We start from the raw sequence: 17,779 nt of genomic DNA, 5'->3' as shown, positions 1-17,779 counted from the left end.
GTAAAATACTTTTTTCAACTTTTTCTGTGTTTTTGATTACGCAGCGTGTGAATGTTTGTACTGGTACAGTACCAGACAAAACTAAGTGAAAATTTAGTAACGTTATTACTCCTGTGTACAAAACAGTGAAGTAATAAAAGAAGATGAACTTTATAAAATAACGAATTTTATAATTTTGTTATGTTTATCCTTCATTTACTATTTCTTTATAAAACAGCCACTTCAGACGATATGTTTTGTATGTATAGCTAACTACCCACACCTCTATGTGTGTTATCGGGGTTTACGAAGATTACTAAACAAACTCAGTATTTTTCCAACTTATATTTACCAACATCCTGGTTTTTTCAGCTTCACTGATTTGCTTCAGAGTAATCGGGTAGGAAGTCAGTCAGAAAATAAATTATGGAAAAAAAATCTGAATTTTTCGGTCTTCGACACTATAGAGAGAAAAGGAAAGTGAAATAAAAAACCCGATGTTAAACACAAGAATTAAGGTTTAAGAAAAAGCGTATTTTGTGATGCCTTTACTGTTGGGTTCAAGTTCTAACACTAGTCCAAAGTGTAGTACTGTTTCACTCTGAGAAAACACAGCATTACTTAGAGAAAACAATAATATTGTTCTTTTTAGGATATAAGCGTTACCCATATTACTGATGGTCGTTCTCAATGCAAAATCAGTACGGTTTTTTCAGGGGAAAAATTGCTGTCTATTTCGATATAACGTGCTCAACTTTACAATAATCTTTCCCACGAGAAATTTCATATGACACTCTAGTCGAATGACACAGTTTAATAGGTTACTAAGACGAGGGGAAATTACTGTTTCTATTGTTTGGCATACCATAACACAATCTCTTTCTTTTGTTGGAGAAGTCAGTTTTGTTTAAAAAATGAGTAGATTCAGTGTTGCATCAGGGTTTACAAGGAAAATTTCAAAGTCTTGGATGGCCTAGTGTTTAGACATCTGATGTGGACTGTAGGGTAAAGAGTTCGAGACTTGATGTCACTGAACATACTCTGCATTGTCAGCTACAGACACATTATAATATTTTCTGTTTCCTGAACAAAAAACATAATAATGTAACTGATAGAAGAGCGTTTATAACAGAGTGAGAATAGTTTTATAACAGTATATGTGTTTGTTTGTTTTCTAATTTTGCGCAAAGTTACACGAGGACTATCTGCGCTAGTCGTCCCTAATTTAGCAGTGCAAGATTAGAGGGAAGGCAGCTAGTCATCACCACCTACAGCCAACTCTTGGGCTACTCTTTTATCAACGAATAGTGGGATTGGCCGTAACATTCTAACATCCCCATGGGTGAAAGGGCGAGCATGTCTGGTGTACAGGGATTCGAACCAGTGACACTCACATTACGAGTCGAGTGCCTTAACCACCTGGCCATGCTGTGCCGTAACTCCGTAAGTGTCTACGTCTTTCAGTAATTAGTGAATAGGTTCGTTTACTGTACAGAAGATAGTTTCTAGCTTATGAAAACATGTGCTGCGTAACATTTTAATTTGTTAAAAATTATCGGTTTTTAAAAAATGTTTTTCATGTTGGTTTTACAAATGAAAGATTACAAAATATAATCCAAGAAATGGTGAATAAATTTGTATTTATTTCATATTATGTAAGGCAACAAGAAATATGAAATAACAAAAATGACTAATTAGTGGAAATGTATAATTATAGTTTTCGGAGAAAAAAATAAATCTATTGATCAGAATAATTGACCAATAACAATAACTTTCATGAAAATGTTGAAGTCCATTAAGCAGACTCTGTACGTGACTTAATAAGAAATTTTAATGACATGGAAGAAAACTACTAAACTCTTATACCATTATTCTTAAGCCAATGTTAATTAACAATAACCAGAAATAGGTATTTGATTAAACACGAACACCACTTAAACCTGTACCACTTCATTAGTATGACAAACGTTAATTTACTTAGACAAAACAATACACATGAACAAAAAACGAGAGACCACGTAATGTAAATATATATATATATATATATGTAGTTAGATACATGTTTTGTTAAGCCTAAATGATAAATTTCGGAGAATACAGGATTAATTTTAAATTTCTTGATACCTTTCTGTAAAATGTAAGTTTTCTGTTAAATTGCAAAAAGGAAAAATGCCAACTTGATCCACTGTAGTTTTTATTTGTTGAAGAGTTTTGTTCTCGTTAGTTATTAATCACTTCTGAAACAGTTATAATAATAACATCAAGTGATATATTAAAACTAAGCTTGTAGAAACCAGTTGATAATATCTTGGTGAAAAACGTCCCGCTGAGTTATCGTCTTTAACAATAGATGGCGCAGGTTCCAAAATACTGTTTCTGTCACGAGAAGGTTGTGCACTAGAAACGTTTTCGAAGCCTTGAGGTGTTGTTATAACTCGTATAGGTTCAGGAAAAGAATCTTCTTTGCCCTCGATATGTTCGTATAAATCAATTTTAAGCCTATTTGCTTTCTGAGTGAAAGTCGTTGTCACTGGCGTCGTCGTGTGGAGACATCCAAGGTTGTCAAAGTTTAAATCCAATACACGTTTGGTAATCTTGTCGCTGTTGTGTTTACACTTCATATGATTTAACTCCTTTTTCAAGATGTGGTGTTTGACAAGGTCAGCGTACTCCTTCACCCAGTTCAGCCTACAATCACACTTCAAGTTGTTGTCTGAAAACGTAAATTCATACATAGATTATTTTGAGGTAGTTGGTCAGCCATATGTGCGTGTGCGTGCGTGCGTTATTTTAATATTAATCTTGTTTTTTATTACATACTCTAGCTATGTGGTACATGTTGATAGTTTAGTTTGAATGAACTATTCGCGTAAAACTACACAATGGCTATGTGCGCTATCCTTAAATAATTTTGAAGTAATAGACTATGTGAAAGGCAACTAGTCAACAGAGCCTACCGCCAATTCTTGGATTACTCTAATCAGAATGTAATTTTACTGTCACTACACCAACAGCCCCAAAGTGCATAACGTAATTTGTTTTTCGGTAGCCATATGGACCCTCAGATCCAAAATCCATTACACTGACACATTGAAACATCAGTTTGGTGGATTCATTATAGCATAAAGCTACACAATGAGCTAACAGAACTTTCTTCACTGCGGGAAATCGAAATCTGAATTCTAGTGTTATAGGTCTGAATACTAACTGTTGATATACAGAAAAAACAGTTCAATAATACACGAAATCGTGTGATTATTAGAAGAATTATAAACAGAAAGTGAATAGTAGAAAAAGACATTACAACATTAGAAAAATAATTACATGTATTCAATTTGCTCTCAAGCTCACTTTGCCCTCTAAACAATCGTGTACGCTTTTTTGTTACGACGATTATCTTCTGTCTCTATAATGTATGTTTTATTTCTCAAATTTTGTATAAGAAAATGACTCCAAATATATGAATATTTGATTTTGAATTTAACCTTATAATCCATCAGATGGATATATTTCTAGTTTCATAGCAAAATTCCTACAAACATATAATCACAAGTATCATCACTTATAAAGACAAGCAGAGGTCGATATATACGTGACCTGGTTAACTATATGATAGAGGAAGTTTTAATGCTTTAAAAATCAGTTGTTGTTTTGAATTAAGCACAAAGCTACACAATGGGCTATCTGTGCTCTGCCCATTACGAGTATCGAAACCCGGGTTTTTAGCGTTGTATGTCCGCAGACATACCGCTGAGCCACTGGGGGGCGTTTTAAAAATAAGTTAAGCAGGAACTACAAAAACCAAGTTACTTAAAATTTAGGTAATATTATCTCTACTTTGGCAAATCACTGTAATTATGTTAGGTTGAAATAACATTCAAGACCTGCTATCTCTATGGCTAAGGCTGTTAAAATATTGATAATAGTAAAACAGATGACTTTCACGTTGATAGACAAAATTCAAAACACATTCAGTTGTCCTTCATATTATTCTTATTTCACAAGCCTACAGGAAAAACGGCTATGAATGTTTTGCTCAAACCTGGACAATCAACCAATATAAAACCACTGCGCAGATCACAAGACTGTTTTTATGCTAATTTTTGAAAGAAATGTTACCAGTACTTTCAACGCTGCTGGCCAAGTTTCTCTTTGAACCCAATTAAGCACCAAAATCTACAGCAAAATCGGCTAGATATGCTGCGTGAAAATCTATAAACAGTTACTAAACAAACTCCTGCGAAGGTTGAAGGGCTATTTTTAAATTGATTCTTGAAGGTCAAGATTTCCACTTTCTAAAATTTTCTAAGTTCTTCTTTGTTATCAACATAATTTTTTCGAAGCCATTTAAGCACCGTTATACTAATCGGAAATGCTCCATTTTATATAAATAGAAAATACTTTGTTTTATTAGAGTTATGTTTCCAATAGTATCTCCAGCCTTATTATTATTGATTATAGTTTTACCATCCACTACAGAAAAAATGGATGCGAATATTTTACTGAAACCTGAGCATTATGTTTCTTTGCCCTGAAGAATTTCTCTAATTTCTTTACTTTCTGCCATTCAGAAAATCCAGGATTTCACTAATGTGCATTAATTTTAAATTAATCTGTGGAACGTATAGCGCACTAATTGGAAGCTGTCAAGTTGAAAATTCATCATTTCTGAGTTCACTGTTCTTCATTGGTTCTCGATTTTGGTGTTGTACCTTGTTTCTATGTGTTTTCTGCGATTATTTTAGTGAGTTTTCTGACAGTAGACGATAACTATAGCAGATTTGTCTACTCTTATGAGAGATGATTTATTTGGCTGATTTTTGTACTTCACTGAAATTGCGTAATTTATACCCCCCCAGTAGCTCAGCAATATATCTGCGGACTTACAACGCTAAAAACCGGGTTTCGATACCCGTGGTGGGCAGAGCACAGATAGCCCATTGTGTAGCTTTGTGCTTAATTCAAAACAACAAACAAACAACAGCGTATTTTATTATTATTATCATTTTTGTTTACGAATCCTATAGTTAAATCTGCTGGGTATTTTGCAAAACTTAGACAGATATATTATACGAAATCCTACGAACGTTCATGACCTATTTCAAAAATATATTATTTTTTATTGAAAGTTGATTCACTTAATTATAAATACAAAATACCAGGCTGTTGCATAAGAAATGTCGGATTTTTAATGTGAAACAGATACATATTTTTATTGTTTAATATGTTTAAACAAAATAAGCTCTTTAGACTCAATACACTTCTGCCAACAAGTTGTAAGTTTATAAATGCTCTCTTTGAATAACTGGACATTCTTTGATCCAATGAAGTCTTTAAAGATACTTTCAATTGACCTTTGATTTGCAAACATTTTTCTTTAAAATTTTCCAAATGTTTAAAAAGGTGATAATCTGTAGAAGAAAGACTTGGTGACTATAGTGGATGAAGTAAAGTTTCTTACTAAAGCTCGTTTAGTTTTTGGACAGTGACGCGTGAGACATGAAACAGTAAGGGTCCACTGTGAGTGATTATCACTGAATGTTTTCGTGACAACTTTTCATGCGTAATTTTAAGTTCACAATAATATTTATCTACAATTATTGTTTATCCTGGGTTTAAAAATGAATAATGGATCACATCTGCTGATCACCACCAGATACTGACCGTAAGCTTCTTAGGGTGAAGAGCTGGTTTTGGCATATGTTGTGATACTTCTTCGTAATCAACCCACTGTCCGGATCATCATAGATTGTTCTAAAGAATGCATTTTTCATCACAAGTGACAATTTTATGGAGAAACAGGTCGTTTTTGTTGCGTGTAAGGACTGAGGAACAAATTTCAACTCGTCTTGTTTGATGAATTTCAGTCAGTTCGTGAGGTACCTATTTATCGAGCATTTTCACTTTACCAATTGTTCAGTATTTCGGAAAACTGTTGAATAATAGCATTAAGTTTATTGGCAAGTTCTCTGATGATTTTTCGTGTATCTGATGCAGCTAAGGTTTTCAATTCTTCCTCATTAATGGCTGTCTAAGGGCGGCTTCGAGGCTCATTTCAAAGGCTTGTGTCATCAAAAAGAAATCTCCTTAACCAACAATGTGCTGTGCGCTCATTAGTTGTGATTGACATTACGAGCTGCTGTTGCTGCATTTGGTGATCAAGCTTGAGCTCGTACAAGAAAATTACAAGAATATCAATTTTATCCATGGTGAGAAAAATCAGTATAGATATGAGTTAGTTTCTGAAATAAAAAAAATAAAGAGAGCTTGAAGTGAACCAGATAATACAATGTATTATTCTGACAAATTTACGATAAAGCTTCTCTTTCGGTCACTAAAAATCCAGTTTCAAATTTGCACATGAAAATAAGACATTTCATATGCAACTGCCTGATATATGCGATGTTGTTGTGAGCGGCTTCCTTTGTACTCGATGCTTGTTAAACACTTGTTTACATCAAACTTCAGGCGCAAAACCACCTGACTCAACAAATAATGGTTGGGTGGTCAAAACTCCAATGCAGCAGTAACCTGTGAAGAACATTTAACATTCAACTGAATACATATGCACGTACCTAGTTTTAAATTTATTCTTCATAAATAGACATAAAAATTTAAAAACAATTAAAAATTGTTGTTTTAAAAAAGAGAAATAGAAATAATAATAAAGTACAGAAATAGTTGAGTTAAAATAGTTAAATAGTTAAAATAGTAAAATGTAAATATTATATTTTCTAACATCCAACTAGAGACTCTTAAACAAAAGTAAACGAATTAGGCTGGAAATAGTGTTTACATTATTATCTAAAGCTACAAATAATTATTTTCGTTCAATGTCTACAGTTCCTATCAACTTTAATGTCCTTAATTATAGCCCTCTATTGGCACAGCAGTATGTCTGCGGACTTACAACTGTAGAAACCAGGTTTAGATACCCGTTATGGGCAGAGCACACATAGCCTAATGTATAGCTTTGGGTTTAGCTTCAAATAAATAAATTTAGCTTAATGCTTGAAAATGTTATATTTGTATTTGATTCAAATTATATCTGTATTTTGTATGACGATCCCCATTTCCATTTTTTAAGTCTTGTCGTTATGGTTATGTTATATATCTATCTATCCCTAATCGTCTTTATAAAGTTTACGTTTTTTTTTCTTATACTTGTTTCTTTCCTTTTTATTAGCTATATTTTTGTGTGCCAGTAATAACAAGCGTGGGGCGCGAGTATACCCTATTCGATTTTACTTATCAGGATTTCTCACAACTTATCCTCAAATCTAATTACATGCCCAAAGATCGTTTCATCTGTATTAGTATCCTTTTCTGTACACAAAAGAAATAATTGGAACCCCAGACGTGGCAAGATGTTTCGTGAAAGAAATGGAGCAATAAGGCTCGTCATTTTCATTGTATATTCATCTGGAAAAATCTCTTACTTACTTACTTAAGTGAAAATTAATTGAAATAGTGAAATTTTGATTCACTCCCGTACACATGTATATAGCGATTTAGGGAGCTTTATAAGAACAATCACCTTCACTTTTGTCGAGCCAACACTATGAAATAATCGTTGTTAATATGCTGGTGGTATAAAACAAACAATTTTTATATTCATCATTTTATTCATTAAGATCTCTACTATTAAATACTATCGTATTAAATTAAACTACATTATGCTTTTCAATAAAGTAACACAATGAGGGTTACAATGCCATATTATCAGTAATTAACACATCAGAAATATAGTATTTGTTTAAAATATTTAACGGAAATCAACAGTGATCAATAGAAAATACTCCTCTTTCAAACATTACCTTAGAAATTTAGAACAATGGTTTAAACTATTTAAGTATATTAACGTAATTTCCGTATATATACTGGAAGTTAAGTAATACTATTGTAATAGGAAGTTGATTAGTAATATTGAACTGAAACGCAAACCAAACTCAAACAAAAATAATAAAGTACTAAAATAAAGCTCGCAAAGTACCAGTAAAGGTATTTACTTAAATCGCGTAAAGCATCAATAAATACTGGATATAAGTACTAATATAAATCATATAAAGTATCCAAAAATACCGGATCTAAGTGCTAATGTAAAACACGTAAAACATTAACAAACATTAGATGTAGGTACTAATATAAAAGACATAAAGCATATGAAATACTAGATCGAGGTACTAACGTAAAGCACATAAAGTATTAGCAAATACCGGATCTAAGTACTACTATAAAAAGCACGTAGAAAAGCAAAATATATCGAATCTAGGTACTAATATATCACGTAAAAAATCAACAAATACTGGATTTAAGTACTGATATAAAGCACCTAAAAGCATCAACGAATATCGAGAAATGCGTAATAATATAAAACTCGTAAGCATGAACAAATACCGGATCTAGTTAATAATATAAAGCATCTAAAGTATCAACATATACCGGTTCTAGGTAACAATAAGAAATACATAACACGTCAACAAGAAGCATGAAAAGTATAATAAAAAACAGTTGTCAGTGTTAAGTTATCCTATAACACACGTAGAAAACAAGGACTAACCATCGTTTGAATCTGTTTCAGATATCTACAGTCATAATGTCATGACGTTTCGACCTCGCCACAGAAAGAACATGTTTCTAAACGTAATGTCACAAGTGCAAGCCTTTGAAAATTTAATAACTTTTCAAGCTCATCTCCACCCCTATCCCATTCCCCGCTTTAAATGCCAGGAAAAAACCTTATCTAGATAATCATCAGTGAACCCATAAACCTCATGGAGCTGCAAAGACAGTTGCAAGATTTTTCACATAAGTAATTCTTTCCCCAGTCTTGTGCCTACCTCTTCAATCAACGTCATGATGTTCCAACTTTATACACGAATGATAACAATAAATAAATAAGTGATTAACTGAACCACATTATTAGATGGATAGGTCAAGAATGTGCAGGATCTTTGTTTTCATCCCATTTTAGTGTGGTAAAGTTAAAAACAGTTCTTCAAGATGTTTAACTAACAACATTACAAAGTTTCTACTTGATATTTCGGCTTTGCTAATTATTATGCTGAAGTTCATACGGGTTCGTAATCTTAGGGTATGAAAACACTCTAGTAGTTACATTCCAAGCACTACTAGAGATTACAAGGTCATTGTTTGTCATATTACTGGAATTTAGGTGGTCTGCACATTCAACTAAAATGGCTCGTAATCTTACACGCGTTGATTAGCTACACGTACACCGGTGTTACCTTCCAATGTTTGAAATACTAGTTCTCTTAGGGAACTCAGTGTTGTTCTGTTGTTATTTTCAGGGCACAGTTGCACAATGGGTTATCTACACTCTCATAATTACGAGGAAAGGAATCCCACATTTAGTGCTAGGCCACACAAGCTCACAAAACGGGATCGCTAAGTACTGAAGTACGTAGCGCGTAAAAATCATCTGTCCACGGTTACAACACTTACTACCGAGTTCCAAGCTGAAGAACTGTTCGTCAGAAGCTTCATGAAATGAGTTTCTATAGCTGAGCAGCCCTATACAAGCCTAAGATCAATATCTGCAATGCCAATTGTTGGCTGGAGTGGTGTAAAACACCGCCATTGGACTCGTGGTGTAAAACACTGCCATTGGACTCTGGAGCAGTGGAAATGTGTTCTCTGGAGTGATGAACCATGCTTCACTATCTGGCAGTCTGACGAATGAATCTGTATTTGGCGGATGGCAGGAGAACGCTATCTGTCTGAAGGCATAGTACCAACTATAAAATTTGGTAGACGAGGAATAATGGTCTGAGAATAATGGAATATATATATATTCATTTAATATTTATGTTAAAACTTAAAATTCTTGAAAGTGTTATAACACACTGCTACTTTTTCATCGCGCGGATGACTACAAGAGTCATAACACTAGACTATTGTATAGTAATTTGCAATGAGGTTAAGGCTATTCACGCCAATCAAAACTATGTTAATCATTTTAAGTACTAGAGTATTTCACGCTTTATGAGAATATTGGTTTAAGCGAATCTTTTAAGGTGTTTTTTGCTGTTCTTTAGAAAACCTCTTACCTCTAAACAACATTAAACCATTCTGACCTTAAGGTCACTGTGATGATATCACTATGGGCGTCTCCAGAACTAGGATTTTAAAGTACTTAGTGTTCACGAACAAGTTATACATGACAGTCAAAGGGTAAAATCTTGTTTTTTATACCTTGAATACATGTGGCAAAAAGAAAAACTGCCAGTTCTTAGAAAAAAAATCTTATTTGCCTACTTTTATTTATGATAATTTATTAAGTCGTTCGTCATGCTCTTTAACAAGAGTTAGAGCTAAAAAAAGTGACGCACATACGTGTTCATACCTAAAAAAAAAACAATAACATAAAACTGATGCATATTGTTTATTATTAGAACATAGAAATAAAAGTGGCTGAGAAAATGTTAGGAACTGATTAGAAGAAATGTTTTACGTTTATCCAAGAAGAATATCCATTTTTTCGCACTCGAGGTACATGAACTCAAAATTTATAAAGCACTTGAATGTATGTTGTTTAGTGAAGTTTTATGTTGGTGATATTCCCATCACTTTCTTAGTTTAGCACTTTGACGAATCGAGGAGGAAATAAACAAGAAAAAACGGATATATAAATATTCAGACATAAACAAGACGACCTCCGCTGAGACCAGTTTTAGTTACACAAATTCGTGTTCGAACCCTCTTCGCGTTAGGCTCGCAGTTTTCACCTTGAAGTTTTATAGCTTCACACAGAACGACAGATTTATGTTCTTTACAACATTCGGGACAGTTTTCTGACTCACCAGTGGAGACGAGGCTAAAATATCAATAAGTAACGTTCCTCACGAAACTGAATATAAAGTTTGAAACTGAAATAGGAAGACTAAAACAACGACGCCATGCAGACCCACACATTAATATGGCTCCTGGGCTTTTTCGGCTTTTTTTATCTGAAGCACTTGTTTCGGTGAAATGAAAAGTAAAATATAAAATATTTCTATATTTTTTCATGCAGTTTTTTCATAATTCTATAAAATATGAGTGGGACAAAAAGAGAATCGGTTGATCTTTGAGCACCCCCTGATTTATTTATTAAACGTAAGTACTTACGAAGAAGAAGAAGGAAACACGAATATTTCATTCATTTCTGAGCCAGAGAGTTCAGTATTTATTTATTGAAAGAAAATAATGTTTATGAAAACATTTTTTTTCTTCTACAAGGAGTATTTTGTTTTGATTTTGATTTTCGCACAAAGCTACTCGAGGGCTATCTGCGCTAGCCGTCCGTAATTTAGCAGTGTAAGACTAGAGGGAAGGCGTCTAGTCATCACCACCCACTGCCAACTCTTGGGCTACTCTTTTACCAACAAATAGTGGGATAGAACGCCTTAACACATACAAGGAGTATATAGTTTACGGATGGTAATAGACTACAAGATATGAGGAGAAGTGTTAAAAACAACGTAACAGCTCAGAACATACACACACTTGGTTCTAATGGATCCAGTACAGCCAGTAGTAATAGTATCAAATAAAATAGTTTTTTGTTTCAAACAAACAAAGCTACTCAAGGACTATTTGCAATAGCCGTCCCTAATTTTCAGCTTCAAAAGAGTTCTACATTAGAGATTAACTATGTTGGAAAAGTTAGAGTGATGTTTTGTGATAGTAAAAGATTAGTAAAATTTATTAATATAAAAATGAGGAGTAGGAATCATAAAAAACGTACAGAAACAGGTTGATTGAAAATGCAAAGATTATACTTTTAAGTCTACAACTAGGGAATCTAAAAAAAGTAAACAAACAAGGCAGGTAATATTGTCTATATTATTTTTTCAAGTTACCAATTCGTATTTTAATTCCACTAAAATTTTTAGAGTCCCTAGTTGTAAGCTTGAAAACATAATTTTTACATTTCTATTCAACTTGCTTCTGTACGTTTTTCACGATTCAGATTTCTCCTTTTCAATTTAACAATTAATACAAATCATGTTTTTCCTAAGTTTTTATATGCTTTTATGAAGAATAAATTTTAATATGCATACGCGCTTATGCATTTAGTTGAATGTTACATGTTTTTCAGCAATTTACCTCTGCATTGGCTTTTTTTTTTTTTCCGCCCAACCACCACATTCAGCTTACTCGAAACAAATAACAAAGGTGCAGCAAAGAATAAACGCGTGTACTCGTATGCTACCACAACAAATGAAATGTGAAGTTGTTTTTAAAGGACCCTTTCGGTGGCAAAGGTTGCATTATCACAGATTTAATGACTGGCTTCCATGAATACAAGTGTAATGTAACAAAAGATGAGCAGCAACAAAGCAATCATATTATAACGGAATAAGATTTATTCTGGGATAATACAATACAGATTAATGCAATGTAAACAGAAACAGTAACTTGCTTACCTTGTTAGATATATATGACACATATGCATGTTCTTCAACGGAATGCTGTGCAAAAGTATTTACTAAAATAGGGTGACACACATAATGCATACATGGTTCGCAAATTATCGACAACGTTTACAACCGCTAACTTGACACTAACTACTTAAAAATATCAATAGCTGTATGAAATAATACTATATTTAGTGGTAATAAATTCTGAACATGCACTCACGAATTCAGCTAAGTAAAAGAAACAGTAAACACAATCGTCACCATCGTTTGAGTAAGAAAATGTACTATAGTAATCGTCCACTGTTAACAAATTGTTAAAATATAATCGCCAAAATACAGAACACGAAAAGACAGCAAACTTGAGTAACGATGAGCAATATGCAACAGAAAAATTAGGATTCTTTGACGTGAAAATTTCTAATTAATGTGCTAGAAAATGCACGAGTTGCATTTTCCAACTAACAATCATATTAGGAAAACACCGGATTTTATTTTTTGTTGTGGAAAGTTAATGGGTAAGAAAATTAAGGAGGTCGAATTAAGTTTAAAAGTTCTCTCTCAGTCTTTATAAAATTCCTGTGTGGTCCTACACCACACTATATATCACTTGCAATAGTTTTATAGGAATTTGTAGCTTTAACAGACTTTCAGCAACAGATCTTCAGCCTCGCTTGCTTACTTCTTTACAATCCCTATTTGTAGGTTTTAAATTATCATATGTGTGTTGTTTTAAATGCGCAGCAATGTGCAAAATATGTCTAAATCATCCCTACTAAGCGCATGTAAAAATTTTACCAGTAGAAAATAAGTCTTTTTCCAATAAAATAAATACGACTAAAACGATGTTTTAAATAAAGCTGTGTGTCTAAGGTTGTTTGTTAACACGCGTTTAATATGTACAAAAGCAGCCGCTCAGAACAAGTTGCATTTATTATGTATTTATAACTTTGGAAATCAACTTTCAGTAAAAAATAACCAACTTTCAAATAGATCAGGGACATTCGCAACACTTCATGTAGTATATTTATTTAGGTTTTTGTACAAAATACCCAGCCGATTGTGCGGTAGGCTTGCGAAATTGTTGTTTTGAATTAAGCACAAAGCTACACAATGGGCTATCTGTACTTTGCCCACTACAGGTATCGAAACCCGGATTTAAGCGTTGTAAGTCCGCAGACATACCGCTGAGCCACTGGGGGGGGCAGGCTTGCGAAACAATAATAATATTGATATGAACAAATAAACAATTTTTTCAGTTTTTCTACAATCTTAAAATCATCTATTTTACTTACTATCAACATTTGGATGGTATTAGCTATTGAAAAGAAAGATTCCGAATGTTATTTCAGCCCCCACGACTGAAAGGGTGAGCATGTTTGGTGTGACAGGGATTCGAATCCGTGACCTTCGGATTACGAGTCGAGTGCCTTAGCCACCTGGCCAAAGTTTGTTAGGCGACCGTCTCGCAATTTGAGGGTCGAGGGCTCGAATCCCCATCATATCAAACATGCTCGCCCTGTCAGCCGTTAGGGCGTAATTAACTGACGGTCAGTTCCATTATTCGTTTATAAAAAAGTAACCAATGAATTGGCGGTGAGTGATGATGACTGGCTTTACACTTCTAAATTAGGGACGTGTTGCTTTGCGCGAAATTCGAATCAAACCAAACCTACATATAAGGATTTCATTTGTATTTCTATCACGGAACAAGAGTTAGGAGAGGCTAGTCCTAAGACATCCCTGGTGTTAGAATTAATAAAGCAGAATACCGTGAGAACTGATATTTATTCACCTACACTTGTTCTAATTCAAAATAATTTTGAGTTCAACAATGTATACTACATACAAATGGTGGTATTTCAGTGGTCACTAAAACGACCTGAACTATCCAAACGTCTTTATTGGTGGGATTAACAATGAAATCCTAGGTGAAAAAGTTTCATCAAACCAAACTTCTGGAAACAACAAACTTATGACCTGAGTTTGGTTGGTTGTCTTTAGCTCAAAGCTACAGAAAAGTCTATAAGCTCTCTGTCCACTGGGAGGAATGTAACCCAGGATTTTAGCTTTGTAAGTTCGCAGACTTACTGCTAATTTTTAATTTATTGACTAGAAGGAATTCTGACAGTTAATGGCTCTCGAAGGGCGAAGATAAATCAACGTTTTGTGTTGCGCCAAGTGTATAAATGGATCTCGATGTTTCAAACATTGTCAGTAGCATTTGTCAGTCTCAAATAATAGTTAAGGATGGAAGGAGCGGTTGGGCCTGACCCTTCAGTGACCTAAAACCCGGTGCTGAATTTGCAGAAAATTATTGACACACATCGTCTACCTACTCTTTGGCTCTTTTAAGCGAACAGTGAGAGATAACTATCACGTTTAAAACGCACTCGCAGCTCTAAAGTTCGGAGCAGTCTTTAATTTTTTCAGCAAAGGAGTGCACACCATAGACCCTCAGATTCAAAGTCTGAATCCCAGCAAGCCCCGGCCCTAACAAACTTCTACATTATCTCATTAAACGATCTAAGATGAACTGTTAAAACCTATAAAAACTTTAACAGAGAATGGGGATTATTAAATAAAGAAAACTAGGTGTTTAACTAATTGTTTTTTCAAACTGACTCGATTAAAAACAGTATAAGATATTTACATAATGTTAACCCAGAACCCTGACGCCTACGTCTAAACGAGAAGGAAAACTTTAGTAATTTAATGAGTAAGAGCGACATGTCTGAGAAGAGCATTCATAACTGTGATACCCTTTAACCCTTATTTTGACAAATAAACCTGAAAAAAAATCCAGAAAGAAATGCTTTCAAGTAAAATGTTTTAATTATGTGTGTCTTCTTGACAGCTGTTTAGCTTACAATGTTTTGAATAAATGGAGATAAAAAAATGACATTAATGATAATAATCATCTGTAATTTACTTTTTAGTTACGTACACGTGGGGAATTCTTATGAGTATAACTGATATGTTAAAATGAAGATAATTTGACCAAATGTTCCAGTAATGGTAAGTCGTTGATTAACTCATCCTGTGTTATTTGAAGCTATATACGAGTGCTTTTACTACCTTTAATTATCTCAAAAACACAAATTGTTGTTTTAAATTATGTTGAAACATTGTAACATTAGTGAAATATTTGAAAAATATCAATGAACGGCTCTAACGTTATTAAAAATATATATATACCAAAGCATTGTTAAACCTCAAACTACCGACTTGTTTCCATACCGTTTACTGCCTATGGGGTCTACACATTGAATTATATTGGGAAATCATTTTGATTGTTTTATTCCTATTACGACATTCAGGGCCCGTTTGGCCAGGTGGTTAGGGGCGCTAGACTTCTCATTGGAGGGTCGCAGATTCGAATCCCCGTCACACCAAACATTCTCGCTCTTTCAGCCGTAGGGGCGTTATAATGTGACAATCAATCCCACTGTTCGTTGGTAAAAGAGTAGCCCAAGAGTTGGCGGTGGGTGGTGATGACTAGCTGCCTTCCCTCTAGTCTTACACTGATAACTTAGGGACGGTTAGCGCAGATAGCCCTCATGTAGTTTTGCGCGAAATTCGAAAACAAAGAAACGACACTCAGGATAAAGAAATGAAAAAAAAACACACAAAAGAGACGAAATCACTCATTTCATTTGTAAAATGCATAAGTGATCCAGCAGTAGTTAGCGGAACTAATTACAATTTAGCAATATTTTTGTTTAGTTTTTATGTGACTCGCGTGTTTTTGATCCAGAAACAGTTAAGTTCATACGTAGCTCATAAAAATGTGTTCAAAAAGCCGATAGATTCCTGGATACCATTCATAATTCATGACACCTATTATTTGAATAATACACTTTTTATAAGTGAGTTTGCAGTTTTCAAAGCCCTTGAATTTTAAATAATTTTGATCTCGTTAATTCTTTCTGATTCTAATGATTTATGACGAAATTTTGATATCAGATCTTTTATTGGGATTGTTACCACTGGGAGTCTGCTCCAAGGAAATATTGGATTTCACGCACTGGTACTCGAGGTCTATCTGCGTTAGCCATCCGTAACCTTGAACTGATAGTATAGAGGGAATGCAGTTAAGTCAACACCATCCACCACCAACTGTCAAGCTAGTCTTGTTACACAGAATAATAGGAGTTAACGGTTACTTTGTAAAATATCCAAGGTGTTGAGCATGAATTTTGTTTTGGCGGGTAAAGAACACGAGCCAATTATTCTCAGCTTCAGGGATGGACACACTAATTAATGAGCCACATTTAACCCAAACGGCGTCGGAGGATTCTTCTGATAATAGTTTGAGTCTCAATAATTGGTCAAACCCTTCTCATCTGTTGAAACTAATTTTCTTGACGAATATCAAACTTCCTGAAAAACCCTATTTGTAATGGAGGAAGTACATCGTTTGTATTGGAAAAGGCACTGTATTGATAATAGAAAAAATATCGTATTTGTAATGGAAAAAGCACCGTGTTTTTGAATGAGAAAGTACTGCTCTATTTTTGACATCGATTATGTTTTACTGTTATTTGTTGTAAACAGGTTGCTCTGTTTTTGACTCCAATTATGTTTCACTGGTATTTGTTTTTGATAGGCTACTCTGTTTTTGACATTAGATATGTTTCACTGATATTAGTTTCATTCAGACTGCTCTGTTTTTGAAATCGATTATGATTCACTGGTATTTGTTTCAGATATAGTCTTCCCTGTAAAGTAATAACCAAAACTGTTTTTTCAAAGTTTACTAATTACACCGCTAGCCAATGATACACAACTTTGAAACGAAGTTAAAATGAGAGCACCAGGTGACAATCCCAAAGTTTTGCCACAAGATCTTATGGGTTTCATCAACAGCGCCTTATTCTTTATGTAGATAGCAGATGCCTTACAGAAGGTACAAAAAAATTCATTTACTGATGCTATCAGTGGCTTTCTGGCTGTATAATGCCATATCGGTTCCCCATCTTCTATTTTCTTAGGTATGCTGTAAGGCGCATTGTTTTTCATCTGTTTCATCCCTTAAAGTATTTCTAAAGCATACCAATCACACGTAATTCTTGTCTTTTATAAAACATGGCTAAACTTTGATGTAGTGTTTGCATTATTCTATGTTCTGCACTACAACACCTACATCTAACATGATGTATCAATCTCCATTAAATTTACTTTTCAAATATTAATCAACTTTTATTACATTAGGTTCGGAATGATTACCCTACTCTTCAGAGGATGGGGGAAGAGGGTATTGCATTCAGGTCCGTTTATATGTGTCTAGAAAACTTAAATACCACCACCCATATATTTCTTTAATTAAACATCAATTTTTCTGTATGATTTTGGTACCGAACATTTGCAAAGACTTT

General features: G+C 34.0%; 1 protein-coding gene across 7 annotated transcripts in view; it reads right to left on the bottom strand.

The window, feature by feature from the left end:
- Positions 1 to 1,598: 1,598 nt before the first annotated feature.
- Positions 1,599 to 17,779, bottom strand: part of LOC143240979 (uncharacterized) — a 97,545-nt gene continuing 81,364 nt past the window's right edge. For 6 of the 7 annotated variants that reach the window (XM_076484338.1, XM_076484337.1, XM_076484334.1 and 3 more), the window contains one exon: positions 1,599 to 2,692. In XM_076484338.1, the coding sequence (XP_076340453.1) occupies positions 2,226 to 2,692 (467 nt within the window). In that variant the 3' untranslated portion in view covers positions 1,599 to 2,225. Of the gene's footprint in view, positions 2,693 to 5,643; positions 6,511 to 17,779 lie in introns of all 7 variants that reach the window. The other variant, XR_013022119.1, reaches the window with a different exon arrangement.

This window comes from Tachypleus tridentatus, chromosome 13 (assembly GCF_004210375.1).
Source record: "Tachypleus tridentatus isolate NWPU-2018 chromosome 13, ASM421037v1, whole genome shotgun sequence".
In the NCBI taxonomy this organism is placed as follows: domain Eukaryota; kingdom Metazoa; phylum Arthropoda; class Merostomata; order Xiphosura; family Limulidae; genus Tachypleus; species Tachypleus tridentatus.
This window is presented reverse-complemented; position numbering and strand designations above follow the sequence as displayed.